We start from the raw sequence: 12,967 nt of genomic DNA on the forward strand, positions 1-12,967 counted from the left end.
CCTAGCCCCTTTAAACACATCCATAAATGCTTTTTGAACTCTTTTCTTCAGGATATAGACTGTAAAATATGCAAGGAGTGATTTTCTGCAATGAATAGAGAAGAACACTTTGATCCTACCAGGGAATAACAAAGCTGATAAAAGCATCTTTTGACTTTCAGCTACGCTCCTTTTTCATTGCTCTTAGTCATCTGTCTGTAGTGAGGAAGGACAGAATATGTACACAAACCCCACATACAAACAAAAGGACAAAACGATGCGCAGGCTGGGGATGCGTTCGGTCTTACGTCAGAACCTGTTTGAGCTTCACATACCAGGTGAAGGCCACGCCCCATTCTACTGCTAACTAAGGTCTCAGGTCCATCCCAGACGAAAAGGCATAAAGGTGTAACCACAGACAAGCATGATCACTTTTACCTTCGCCCAGCTGTAAAAGGTGAGAGAATATTCAGGAGGTGCTTTCAGCTGACGAGGTAAGTAGCACAACGATCTTGCTGATTTACTTCTGTGTTTATTTATTCATCTGATTCTTAGAATTCCTTATTTGTCCTTGGGCAGGATGTGAGATAAGCCTGGGCATTCGCTTACTAACTTATTACTCACTCCTAGAGCTATTACTGCCGTTTTGCTGTAAAAGTACAATTAATCGTGTGATTACAAGTTAATTACACAGTAGTTTCATTTTAATTACATTTACATTCAATTATATTTTAAAAACTTTAAAAAAAAAGTTAGGTACGGGGCTGCTGTAAAACATTTAAGGCAATCCAGATATTAACTTTTTAAAGTTTTTTTAAGGTGTATTGACAGGTTCAAATACGTACTTTCATGCTTTTGTATTTGGTTCAAAAAATAAACAATAGATATAGAAAAAAAAGCTATAAATGATCAAAACAAGCTATAAGTGATACTAATATTAAGTTACAATGCATCATGTCAAATCACATCGACTGGGACTCCTGCTGGTGAAATTGTATTTCAAGGTCATTAAGTGTACAGGCTACAATGAAACTTATATAAAATGCTTAAGTACTAAATATTACTATTTTTTAGAATTGACTTTCCTTTACACTGTAAAGATATTGCTTCTTTTCCTGGGTGCCTAGAATTTCCACAATGTAATAAATAATAAAGAATTACCTTGACTTATTTTGTCTTCTCTACCAACAAATATTATCTAGCACCTGTGAGACTCTAAAAGAGTATCAGGGCTGCAGTGCTGTTGAAACACTGGTGAGGAACATGCTGTAACCTGCACTGTAGTCAGAGGAAAACTCTACGTGGGTTCAGGATAAGCTGCAAAGATTCCTCAGATCACATGTTTGATTTGAATCTCACAGGAGCAATAAGTTTTTAGTTTTTTTGGGTTTTTTTTTTTGCCATTTTTGAAATTAAAAAGTGGATTTTGTTCTAAAACATTTCCACATAGCAGTTACAGCTGAGAAATGCACTGTCACTGCTGTCAAAACAAAACCTTGTATCTTTAAAATCGTAACTGTACAGAAGAAAGAATAAACCTACTTTACTTTTCATGGAAGTCAATGGAATCGGGTGTTTTTCAAAGCATATTTTGGCCAATTCCTTTGGTCCATTCTTCTTTAAATTTATACACAATGTAAAGGGCAACAGGTATTTTTGAATGACGTCAAAAGCTGAAACCAACAAAAATGGACATTTTGTTCCGACAGCAGCATTATGTAAGAGATGGGAGCTGTAGACCTTTTCTTGCTCCATCCACAGTCGTTTTTAGAAATGTTTTTCTATTATTTTTGTGCAACAGTGTCACACTATGAGGATAGAATGAGTGTAGATTATTGCCACATTATCAAAAAAGCATTAGTATATTGCCAAATTCATTGTTACTTCCAGTCTGTCTGGTTTCACTTGGCTATAATAATGTAATCTAGCTTGGTCAGGCATTTGATGGGTCTCATTGCAAAACATATCTTGGACCCCTTTTTTTCATTCTATATGAGTGGGCTTAACACATGCAGTTGAAAGGTCATGATTAAACCACCTTTATTAGAGAAATCCACAAGAAGATGAGGTAATAAAGGAAAAATGGAGCTGCACATTTAAACAGTTGAAAACAGTGGAACTAGTAAAATTATTACTGAGACCAAGGAATGCAAATTAATACTGTTGACACTTCAGAGCACACAACAAAGGAAGAGCTATAGACACACCAAAAATAAACAACATATAGGTACAGGTGGTTAGGAGGGGGTAGGATCAAGGGCCAGAGCAATAACCAATCAGGAGGACATTTGGAGTGTTTTAGGACAGAGACAAGATATGAACTTAGATTAAACGAAACTGCTATGTAGTTTTTCCTATGTGCTCTTACCAGAGATGTTTATGGGATTCTGCGTCAAGTCTCGAGTCTGTGGGGTTTTTAGTAGAAGTTTTAGTCCTTTTTTAGCTACAGGCACTGCGTCTACTGCAAACCTGTCAGATTTGACATGGCCTTAAATAATGAGCCTATTACTAAAGAAAATCCCTCAGGCTGAAGGAAAGAAATGAAGCTCTGTGCATTCAGTACTTAAAGGAAACAGCTCAGAGCAGCTGGTTAGCGTACTTGCTATCCAAACTACATGGTAGCAAGTTCTTTGCCTCTTTTAACAATGCATTTACTGCATCTAGTACTTTGTTCTGTGCAAGTCTAAGTCAGATCATGAGTCAGTTAAATATGAGTTCATTAGAGTCATGAGTCTTTTAAGCACAAGTCACTTATGGGTGAGTTTGAGTCAAATCACAAGTCAGTTAGGGGTGAGTTCAAGTCATGAGTGAATTAAGGGCAAGAAGAAGTCAGTTCACAAGTCAGTTAAGGGCAAGTCGAAGTAACAATCAGTTAAGAGTGAGTCCAAATTCAATCGCAAGTCAGTTAAGGGTGTGTCCAGTTGTGGTCCTTAAGGGGAGCCGCAAGCGACTTGAGGATGAGACTGAATTTTCACTCAAACCAGTCATTGAGTACTTTGACTTGCAAAGTTTCTTCTTTTCTTGGTTATTCACTTCTTTTCCTTTTACATTCCTCTTCTTTGTGTACATGTATTATCTTACATCTAATCTAATCAGAGGTATCTCCTGAAAATGAGTAAATTGTGGATAATATCCTTTAGTCTGGCAGTTAAATAAGTAATGGGGGGTGAGAGTAACTTTACCACTACTGTATAGATTATGTTACATATGCTATAGTACTACAGTGTGTATTGTGTGTCTGTATATTTCTATGCAGATTGCAGTGAATTCAATGGAAATCAAGCAGGATGACAGGCAGCTGATTAGCTGGAGCAAACAGGACGGAGGTTCTTTTGAAAATGCTGACAAACCCAATGGACAGCACTTAGCCAGTGACTTCAGCAGCCTCCACAGCAAAGGTGAGGCACTGTGCCAAATTCGGAGATGAAAAGGTGTTGAAATCTCAAAGCCTTTCCTATTCAGCATTCAGCAGCAAAACAGAACACACGTCTGCCCAGAAATCCCTCTCCTCCACCATAATTATGCTTTTTCTAACTCAGAGACATGCGGTTGTTCCCAGTAGAGATGCTTCACGAGGTTGCAGGAGGATTCACATAAATCATTTGGACATAAACAATGTTTCATAGTTTTGACAGAGAAATGCACTTTTTACTGGGCTGCAGTGGTGGACAGTGACAAAGTAAATATAGTCCGTTACTGTACTTAAGTAGTTTTTTTGGTGTATCTGTACTGAAGTTTCTCCATTCTGGGCGCCTTTTTCCTTTCACTCCACTACATTTCAGAGTCTAATATCAGACTTTTTCCTCCTACATTTTGAGAAATCTGTCCTTCCTTTTGGTTTCTGTGTGTATAAAAACGTAACGTCAAAACGAAAGAAGCGCAAAGCCAGAGCACCAATCAGGGCCCAGCGGTCACTTTGTTTAGAGCTTGTTTTGACCTGTTGGTCATACCGACCCAGTGCAGCACACGGTTCAACGTCAGCGCAGCAGCGTCAAACTTTGGGAGAGTCTGTTCAACATAAATGATGAACTAACCTAACTTTGTGTAAATAGAGCACAATATAGAAATATGTCCACATATGCAGTCGAGACTGACGCGGCTTTTTTCTGAATTTCTACAAACACCATTTCATTTTATAGTAAATTAGTTTGGGCTGGTTTATGTTTCTGAACAGAGGCCTACAGATCAACATAGTAAAGGAGCTCATCTGTGATCCTGAGTTTAAAGCCAGTTTTTATTCAACTTAAACTTGGAACTAAGTTGCAAAAACCTCTTGAACTGAAACTTTGCTTGTCTGTAAAAAGTGATTTCAGAGCCACTCAGATCTACCTGATGGAAATTACCAAGTGTTTTGTGTTGTTTTAATAGACATCAGCACCAGACTAATTAATGACATTCTATTAAAAGATTTGGTTTACCAAGAGTGACACTAGAGTTAATGAAGCAAGAGTATTTTTACAAAAACAGTAATGGGACATTAGTCATAATTAATATTTTGGTACTTTTACTTTTGATACTTAAGTACATTTGAAGACAAATAATTTTGTGCTTTTATTCAAGTGGAGGTCTAAACGGAGGAATGTTTACTTTAACTGGAGTAATATTTTACCTCAAGTATCTTTACTTTAACTCAAGTACATGATTTGTGTACTTTGCCCACCACTGCTCGGCTGGTTTCTCTCTAAACAGTTGTTCAGTCCACTCTGAAGCCAAACAGCAGGCCTTATGAACACCCTCAGTGATTTTTCTGTTCATGCACAGTTGCTCTAAAATGTACTTTACAGGCTATTGAAAATCTAGATAGCATAATACAAATGAAAGCATCATTTTTTTGTTAACAACCAAAGACAATTCCTTTGCTGTCTCTATTCCTTTTTAACTAACACTTGCACTTGAGAAGCTTTTATTGCTGAGTCACTTTTAATAAACAACATTGCATTGCGTGTGGGTGCATTTCAGAGAATGGGCAGCACTTTCCACCAACTTCTGGTCACTAATTCAATTAAATTATTTTAAATTTTATATATATATATATATATATATATATATATATATATATATATATATATATATATATATATATATTGCGCTATCTGTGTCAAACATTGACTCCCTGTTTATGCGGAAGAAACACTGAGAGGAAGAAAAGTTTGAAAGAAACCCTGTGCAAAAAAACGTGAGAAAAAAAAGCTGAGAGGAACCAAGACCCAAAAGAAAAACTCCCCAAAAACTTGAGGAAGAACCATAGACAAGAGCCTGGACTCAAAAGGGAACTCTCTAACCACTGAGGGAGGAACCGAGATTCAAACGGATACACTTCGCAGGAGAACGCAGAGGAACCAGTAAAAGGAACCAAGACTCAAAAGGGTAAACTGACTAAGGACATGAAGACGAACCACTGAGAGAAACCAAGACTCAAAAGGGTAAACTGACTAAGAACATGAAGAAGAACCACTGAGAGAAACCAAGACTCAAAACTCCCTAAGATGGTGAAGAAGAAGCACTCAGGGAGGAAAAAAAACTTCCCAAGAGAATGTGGAAGAACCCACAAAAGGAACCAGGACTCAAAAGGTAAAAATCCCTCAGGATATGAGCAAGAACCACTGAGACACCAAGACTCAAAAGGGGAAACTTCCTAAGAGAATAAGGAAGAATGCACGAAAGGAACCAGGACTCAAAGGGAAAACCTCCTGAAAGTATGAGGAAAAAAAAGCCAGTAGAGGAACCAAGACTTAAAAGGAAAAATTTCCTAACCATTGCGGGAGGAACCGAGACTCAAACGGAAACACTTCCCAGAAGAATGCAGCGGAACCACCAAAAGAAACCAAGAGGGAAAAACAACCACAAAAAGAACTCAAAAGTGTAAACTTCCCAAGAACATGACGAAGAACCACTGAGTCTCGCCTGGCTAGTAGCTAACGATAAGGCAAAGAGAGAAGTCTAAGATGAACATTTGAAGACGAATGGACTTATTCGCATTTATAAGCAGTGCATTTGTTTTCCTGGAACATTAAACCTGCAATGAGAGGCTTTCAAACACTAAAACATGGCAAAGGTGAAGTAAAATGTAGAGTTTTTCTGTTCCAACTTGTTGCGGCATTTACATTCTAGCACCTCAGGCAGAATTTAAGTTGGAACGGGAAATTTTGAACAAGAAGCTGGGAAATGAGAAGTGACTTCAGCCTCATAAAACAGTTGAGAGACATTTTACAGAAACGGTTCTACTTTTGAGGAAAAGTTTTCTGGTGGAGAAGGGAGGAAAGCGGTTATAGCTAAAACTTAAAGCAGAGTGAAGTAAGTCTGCATTTTCATTTATATTGTTTATCCTATACTAGGACATTAACACATACTGAGACATACTAATGTTGTGGCTCCCAAGGTGGTTTGATCTTTCTTGAAAGGACAAAATGACTCTTCTAAACATTTGGGTTGTGACTCCTGACCTAACCTGGCTTTTAATGCAGATGGTGCCGGTCGGATTTCTCACTCATTCAGTTGTGTTTTGGTTATGTGGCGTCACAGACTGTCCGTGTGCTACACTTCCACACGTCCAAGTTCCGCCTTTTGTGTTGCGTCAACATTACGCTAAAAATAAAAATTTAGAAAATCGATTTTTGACAGGGCGGCACGGTGGCGTGGTGGGTAGCGCTGTTGCCTCACAGTAAGGAGGGCCTGGGTTCGATTCCCTGGCCGGGTGACCGGGGTCCTCTCTGTGTGGAGTTTGCATGTTCTCCCCGTGTCTGCGTGGGTTTCCTCCCACAGTCCAAGACATGCAGTCAGGCCAATTGGACATGCTAAATTGCCCCTGGGTGTGAATGACTGTCTGTCTGTCTGCCCTGCGATGGACTGGCGACCTGTCCAGGGTGTTTCCTGCCTTCCAACCAGACTGCTGGGATAGGCTCCAGCACCCCCGCGACCCTGACGGAGAAGCGGCTTAGAAAATGCATGGATGGATTTTTGACATTTGTGAAATGATTCAAAATCATCCACGTCTGCATCGAGATGCAACAAGAATCATACCCCCCCCATCCCCCATGCTATGTGGATGCTGTGGTGTAGTTAGGTGTATGTTGTGTGGTTGCCATAGCATCCCATATGGTTAGTAAGGTGCTGCTAGTGTACTTGAATCATTGTGATATATGTGGGGTTCCCACTATTCAATCTTATGGAGGAAAAAGGTCATTTAACGATCATTATAATATGATAATGAACGAAATGGTTCTTTATCACTAGTGACTGTGTGAGGAGCCCTAATGAATTGACACCGGAGTTATGAGCTCTAGCAGCATTAGGACACAATTACTTGGAAAATGCTGTTATGTAATAGCTACTGACCTAAATTCAATCTTATCTGAAGTTGTCATGGTGATTAAACAGATTATAGATTTCTGTAATGCGCCTCCTGATCTTCTTCCTTTATTACGAAAACCACTGGGGTGGTGGGGGGGTGGGGTGGGGTGGGATGGGTTTACACAGCACAAACATTGGCTTTAAGTCTTCATCTATCTGCAGACAGATCCAGCAAGCACTTGGAATATTCAAAATGGAAAAGGAGCCCTTATAAACATCAATCAAACGTAATCTGTTCTTTTCTTCGTCTAGATCTTCTTCCTGCAAAGAACGGGGAGGAGGTGACCAAGCACTTCCTGCAGGAGCTGCTCAACATTCTGCTGGCGTACATCAGCAAGTCTTTGAACCGCAGCTCCAAAGTGCTCGACTTCCACCATCCCCACCAGCTGAAGGAAGGTCTAGAGGGCTTCAGCCTGGAGCTCCAGGACCAGCCAGACAACCTGGAACAGCTGCTAGTAGACTGCCAGGACACCCTGAAATATGGAGTCAAGACCGGTTAGCATTAAAATGCAGCATAATAATAACAATGATAGCTTAAAGGGGAATATCACAGACCACAATCTCTGCAGATGTAAACAAACTCTACATTTTACAGAGACTAATCAACTCTGATTTCATTACAGTGGTGGTGACAGGAACCAGAGGTTGTGATGTCCACAGCACAAACATATCCATTTTATGTATGAACCACAACAATCAGTGAACCTACATGTCTTCTGAGTGTTATATTGTAATGTTAATAATGGCAAAATGCTGGTAAAACTGAAAAAAAATATGTTACCTTTAGGGATTATGTTGCCTTGTAACACCTTGTTTGTACCTCTCCACCCTGCATACATTTTAAAAGTATGTTCTAGGTCAAAAACCTCTCCTCTCAAAAAATGTGTCTGACATTAAGCACTATATAGCTAACCATTATTTGTACTAACATTCTGTGAGATAGCTATTAGACACCCTTTGGATGTCTGGTTCCTATCACCACCACTGTGAACAAGTTTCTCTAGAATGAAGCAATTCACAATAAACACACTTCAAATCACTTTGTTTACATCTTAATAATTTACTCAGTTAGAAATTTCCCTTTAATTACAAGATTGCTTCAAATGCTCACATCATAGAAATCCAGTTTTACTTTACTTTACAAAGACACCATTCAATATAGTCCATACAGTCCAAATATGGAAAATATGGAAAAATATGCAATATCACCTTGCTCTGAATTAATCATAGGCTTCGTTTACACAGCAGGTAAAAGTGGTCCAAATCTGATTTTCTCACCAAAGCCGAGTTTTTTTTATTTTACTGTTCATATTATCTTTTAAATGTGATCTGTCTGAACAGATCATCTCCTAAACTGACCCGTTTGCACAAAAAAACAGTGCTTCACGTGGCTCGTCCAGAGGTAAACAATCGTGATGGCCAGCGAACGCCTGTCGCTCCCAGAGGGTTCAGTGTCGTCTTCACCAGCATCACATGAACGATTAGTTCCAATGGATGACAGCTGGGCTGATCACCCAGAACGTGTTTGAATTCGCCCCTAAAGAGGTCACGTTATTCGGCCTTGGCAACTTCTTTGGCTCGTGTCCTCTTTCTTTAAACTGTTCTTTGACACTGTGGCCTCGGTCTTCTTAGGCCATGTTCAGCTGTTTCATTCGAAACGTCTTTGAACACTTTGAGTCTCTTCAAATTTTTTGGTACAGAAACATCAGCCTAAATGTTTATGAGTCTCAGCAGCGTGAAATGATGACGAATGTCAAGTTGGGCTGTCACATTGCAGATTGGATACATATCAAATTTAAGTACCACTCAAATTGGAATTGAAAACGTCAGATTCAATGCGTTTTTTGTCATATATGGAGAAAAGGATCGGACTTGGGCCACTTTTACCTGCTGTGTAAACGTAGCTTTGGTTGTGATGTCACATATGATGGTCTTACTGTCTATAGCAGTTTAGCCCCACCCATTGACGTTGTAGTGATGCAGAGTGTTGTTACTGCAGACAATTTGTAGCAAAGTTATTTCAGCGAAATATGTGGTGAAAGCAGTCAAACGTTGCGCTGTTCTTAGCTGTCAGGATGCAAGTACATCACTGCAACCTTCCACTCATCTGAGGCACGATACAGACCAGCCAATTAAAATAGAAAGGATTCGGTCTTCAAGGCACAGTAACAAGAACAGCCTGCTTAATTTTAAGGGATAAAGAAAGGTTGGAAATGTAAAAATGAATTACAAAGAAAAAAAAATACAAGCACAAAGTAACCCATGGGCTTTTTTTTAAGTTTTTGTTTGTTCCATTTGTTAGATTGAAGTATAGAGGCCTGTCTTGACCTTTTTGTTCTCAACCACCAGCTCACCCATGCTTCTTCAACCAGCTGTCAACTGGACTGGACATCATTGGACTAGCAGGGGAATGGGTCACGTCAACTGCGAATACAAACATGTCAGTAGATGCTTAGATGCAAGGCTTCCCTAATTGTTTTACACCACTTGAGCAGGTGGTCTATGTCTTGTCTTTCTGTCTGTTGCTTGAAATAATTTAGATCAAATCAAAATTGACATAAAATGAGTTAAAGGTAGTTAAAGGTAGCAATCATCACTGAATATTAGGCAAATACTAACCGCATGCATCGTACATCTGTAGACTACAACCTTAAAAACGATGCACAGAAAATGGTTCTATATAGACCCATGAACACTCAAAAGAACCTTTGCATGATTAAAGGGTGCTTTGCATTGTGAAAGGGTTCTTCAGATTGATGGAGAATGTGATGGTTCTATACAGAGCCTTTTTGAAAGGGGTTTTTGCTTTGAAAAGGATTCTTCTACTGTGACCAGACTGACATCGTAATAATAGAAAACCCCTTTTTGGTGCTATATAGAACCATTTTCTTTTCTAAAGAACCCTTGAAGAACCATCATTGTTTAAATGTGTGCATAAACATGTTTCTTTAACGAACAAATGTGTGCGCTGGCAGATTCACCTATGAGATTGCACCAGTGTTCATCCTCATGGAAGACATCATCTTCAAGAAAATGCATTCTATTATTGGCTGGTCTGAAAAGGAGGGAGATGGCATCTTCTGCCCAGGTAATATACTCATAACATCCAAGCGATGGTTATGATAAAAATCTAATTCACACACATTTTTCCCCTCACTGTAAAAGTCTTTAGTTTTGTGCCTGGGCTGTGAGGTTAATGTAGCTAACAAGTAATACAATATAACCACAGGCAACCCTAGCTCATTCCGACTCCCATACCATCAAGGACTACAGAATCCCTCTGTCAGTCACAAGACTCTTCCAACCAATCACAAACCAGCGAGCAGATCACAGTCGCCTGAGTACTAATCATCACCACCTGTTTTGCTTTGTATGTACATGTGTGTTTGAACTTTGTTTTTGCAAAGTATTGTCCTTGCTTAGTCAATGCATACCAAGCCGTTTGTTTGTTCCGTGTTTGGACTTGCTTGTTTTTTTCCCGTTTACGATTCTTGCTCCTGTTTCGTTTCTGTGGATGTGTTTTCTCTGGTTAAGACCCTCACCTGTTTTGTCGACTATGCTTTCATCTATTTTTGAATGCTATGACGTAAATTATTGAAACATTCCATTTCATCACTACCGAAACTTTACCAAGTGTTTTGGTTGTGACTGTTGATAGTCAGAATTTTGGCTAAATTTGAACTCAAAAACATGACTAGCAAACTCAGCTTTGAACAGTTATACACACATAAAACAGAATAATTTACATTAAAACACAAACGGTTTACTTAAATACAGAAAGTGTGTTTCAGTAGTGACAATTCTTAAATGTTCCAAACTGATTTTCAGACTTTGGGACATGTTTACTTCAAAACAGTACTGCTCACCATGTGACTTCCTGCTCTAAAATGAAGGGGCATGGCTAAAATAGGGTCCTGCCTATGAAATAAAACTCATGTTTCTCCAATGATGGAAAACACATTGTGAGACAGAATTTTCTAAATTATTATTATTATTTTTTTACAAAATGAAGGTCATGATAAATCTAAATGCTTTGGAAAAAAGTGCAAAAATAAATGTAAGTACTTTTTTCACAAGTTGAAATTTAGGGGTTTGGGTTTGGACAGACAGTTCCAGACAGTGCGCTATAAATAGTCAGTCATTCTACACACTATATTGCCAAAAGTATATGTATATAACAATCATGTTGGAACAGGAAGGGGCCATCAGTAAACTGTTCCCACAAAATTGGGAGCATGAAATTGTCCAAAATCTCTTGGTGCTGAAGCTTTAAGAGTTCCTTTCACTGGAACTAAGGGGCCGAGCCCAACTCCTGAAAAGCAACCCCACACATAATCCCCCCTCCACCAAACTTTACACTTGGCACAATGCAGTCAGACAAGTACTGTCTCCTGGCAACCGCCAAACCCAGACTCGTCCATCAGATTGCCAGACGGAGAAGCCCCGCTCTGTCATTTCACATGGCCTACAACTTCATGACTGAGTTGCTGTTGTTCCCACTCGCTTCCACTTTGTTATAATCCCACTGACCATGGACTGTGTTAGTAGTGAGGAAATTTCATGACTGGACTTGCTGCACAGGTGGCGTCCGATCACGTTACCACGCTCGAATTCACTGAGCTCCTGAGAGCGACCCATTCTTTCACTAATGTCTGTAGAAGCAGTCTGCAGGCCTAGGGGCTCGGCTTTATACACCTGTGGCCATGGAAGTGACTGGAACACCTGAATTCAATGATTTGGATGAGTGAGTGAAAACTTTTAGCAATGTAGTGTATTTAGTCTATTACTGTTCCACTTAATGCCCTGAGTTCGATCCATATCAATAGTATTTTAAGGTAGTTGCTATGGCATTGCCACAAGGTATCCTAGCTTCTTGTTACGTCATAGCATGGTGGTTGTTAGGTTGTTGCTAAGGTGTTGCTAGGCCCTTGCTATGCTATCCCAGGTAGTTGCCAGGCCATTGTTATGTTATTCAAGGTGGTTACTAAAGTGTTACTAGGCCATTACTACAGTTTTCCAGGTGGTTGTTAAGGTGTTGCTAGGCCTCTGCTATGGTAGCTCAAGTGGTTAAGGTGTTTTTAGGCCATTACTACGGAAGCCAAGGTGGTTACTAAGGAGTTGCGAGGCCACTACTGTGCCATCCCAGATGGTTTCTGTTGGTTGTGTTGTTTGTCCATTGCTATAAATGACGACTGAAAACATTAGGCCTCCTGTAAAGATCTAAGATGCCCAGAGGGTTCCTTTCTGTTTGATTAAAGAACGTCACACAGTATGTGAACCTCTGTTTGAAGATATTTGAGTCTATATGATGTATTTTGAGTCAAGCGTGTGATGATTTTATCATACAGTTTGCACAATGCTAACTGTTATAGGCTTTGTTTACTTGTTTGCTATGTTATGCTTGTAATTCCAGTGCAAAATTAAACTCTTAGTTGATTCATTACATTTGAGGTGAGGGGAAATTTATGTACATTTTATTTATTTATTTATTTTGCCATATAAATTGTCTATTTTAATTGGAAAATTACATTTTGTCATATCGCTGCTGTCACAAGAAAACCTCATATCTCCATTTTTTGTCGGTTTTCAGTTTTTGACATAATTTGAAAAGTCCTATTGCCCTTCACATTGTGTGTAA

The 12,967-nt window shown here is 39.3% G+C and overlaps 1 protein-coding gene across 1 annotated transcript in view; it reads left to right on the forward strand.

The window, feature by feature from the left end:
- Positions 1-386: 386 nt before the first annotated feature.
- The window catches only part of gad3 (glutamate decarboxylase 3), a 29,656-nt gene continuing 17,075 nt past the window's right edge, over positions 387-12,967 (forward strand). Inside the window, exons 1-5 of the mRNA XM_017705980.1 lie at positions 387-473; positions 3,236-3,377; positions 7,582-7,824; positions 9,679-9,769; positions 10,305-10,417. Of these exons, the coding sequence (XP_017561469.1) occupies positions 3,251-3,377; positions 7,582-7,824; positions 9,679-9,769; positions 10,305-10,417 (574 nt within the window). The 5' untranslated portion in view covers positions 387-473; positions 3,236-3,250. The remainder of the gene's footprint in view (positions 474-3,235; positions 3,378-7,581; positions 7,825-9,678; positions 9,770-10,304; positions 10,418-12,967) is intronic.

This window comes from Pygocentrus nattereri, chromosome 19, assembly GCF_015220715.1.
Source record: "Pygocentrus nattereri isolate fPygNat1 chromosome 19, fPygNat1.pri, whole genome shotgun sequence".
NCBI lineage: Eukaryota > Metazoa > Chordata > Actinopteri > Characiformes > Serrasalmidae > Pygocentrus > Pygocentrus nattereri.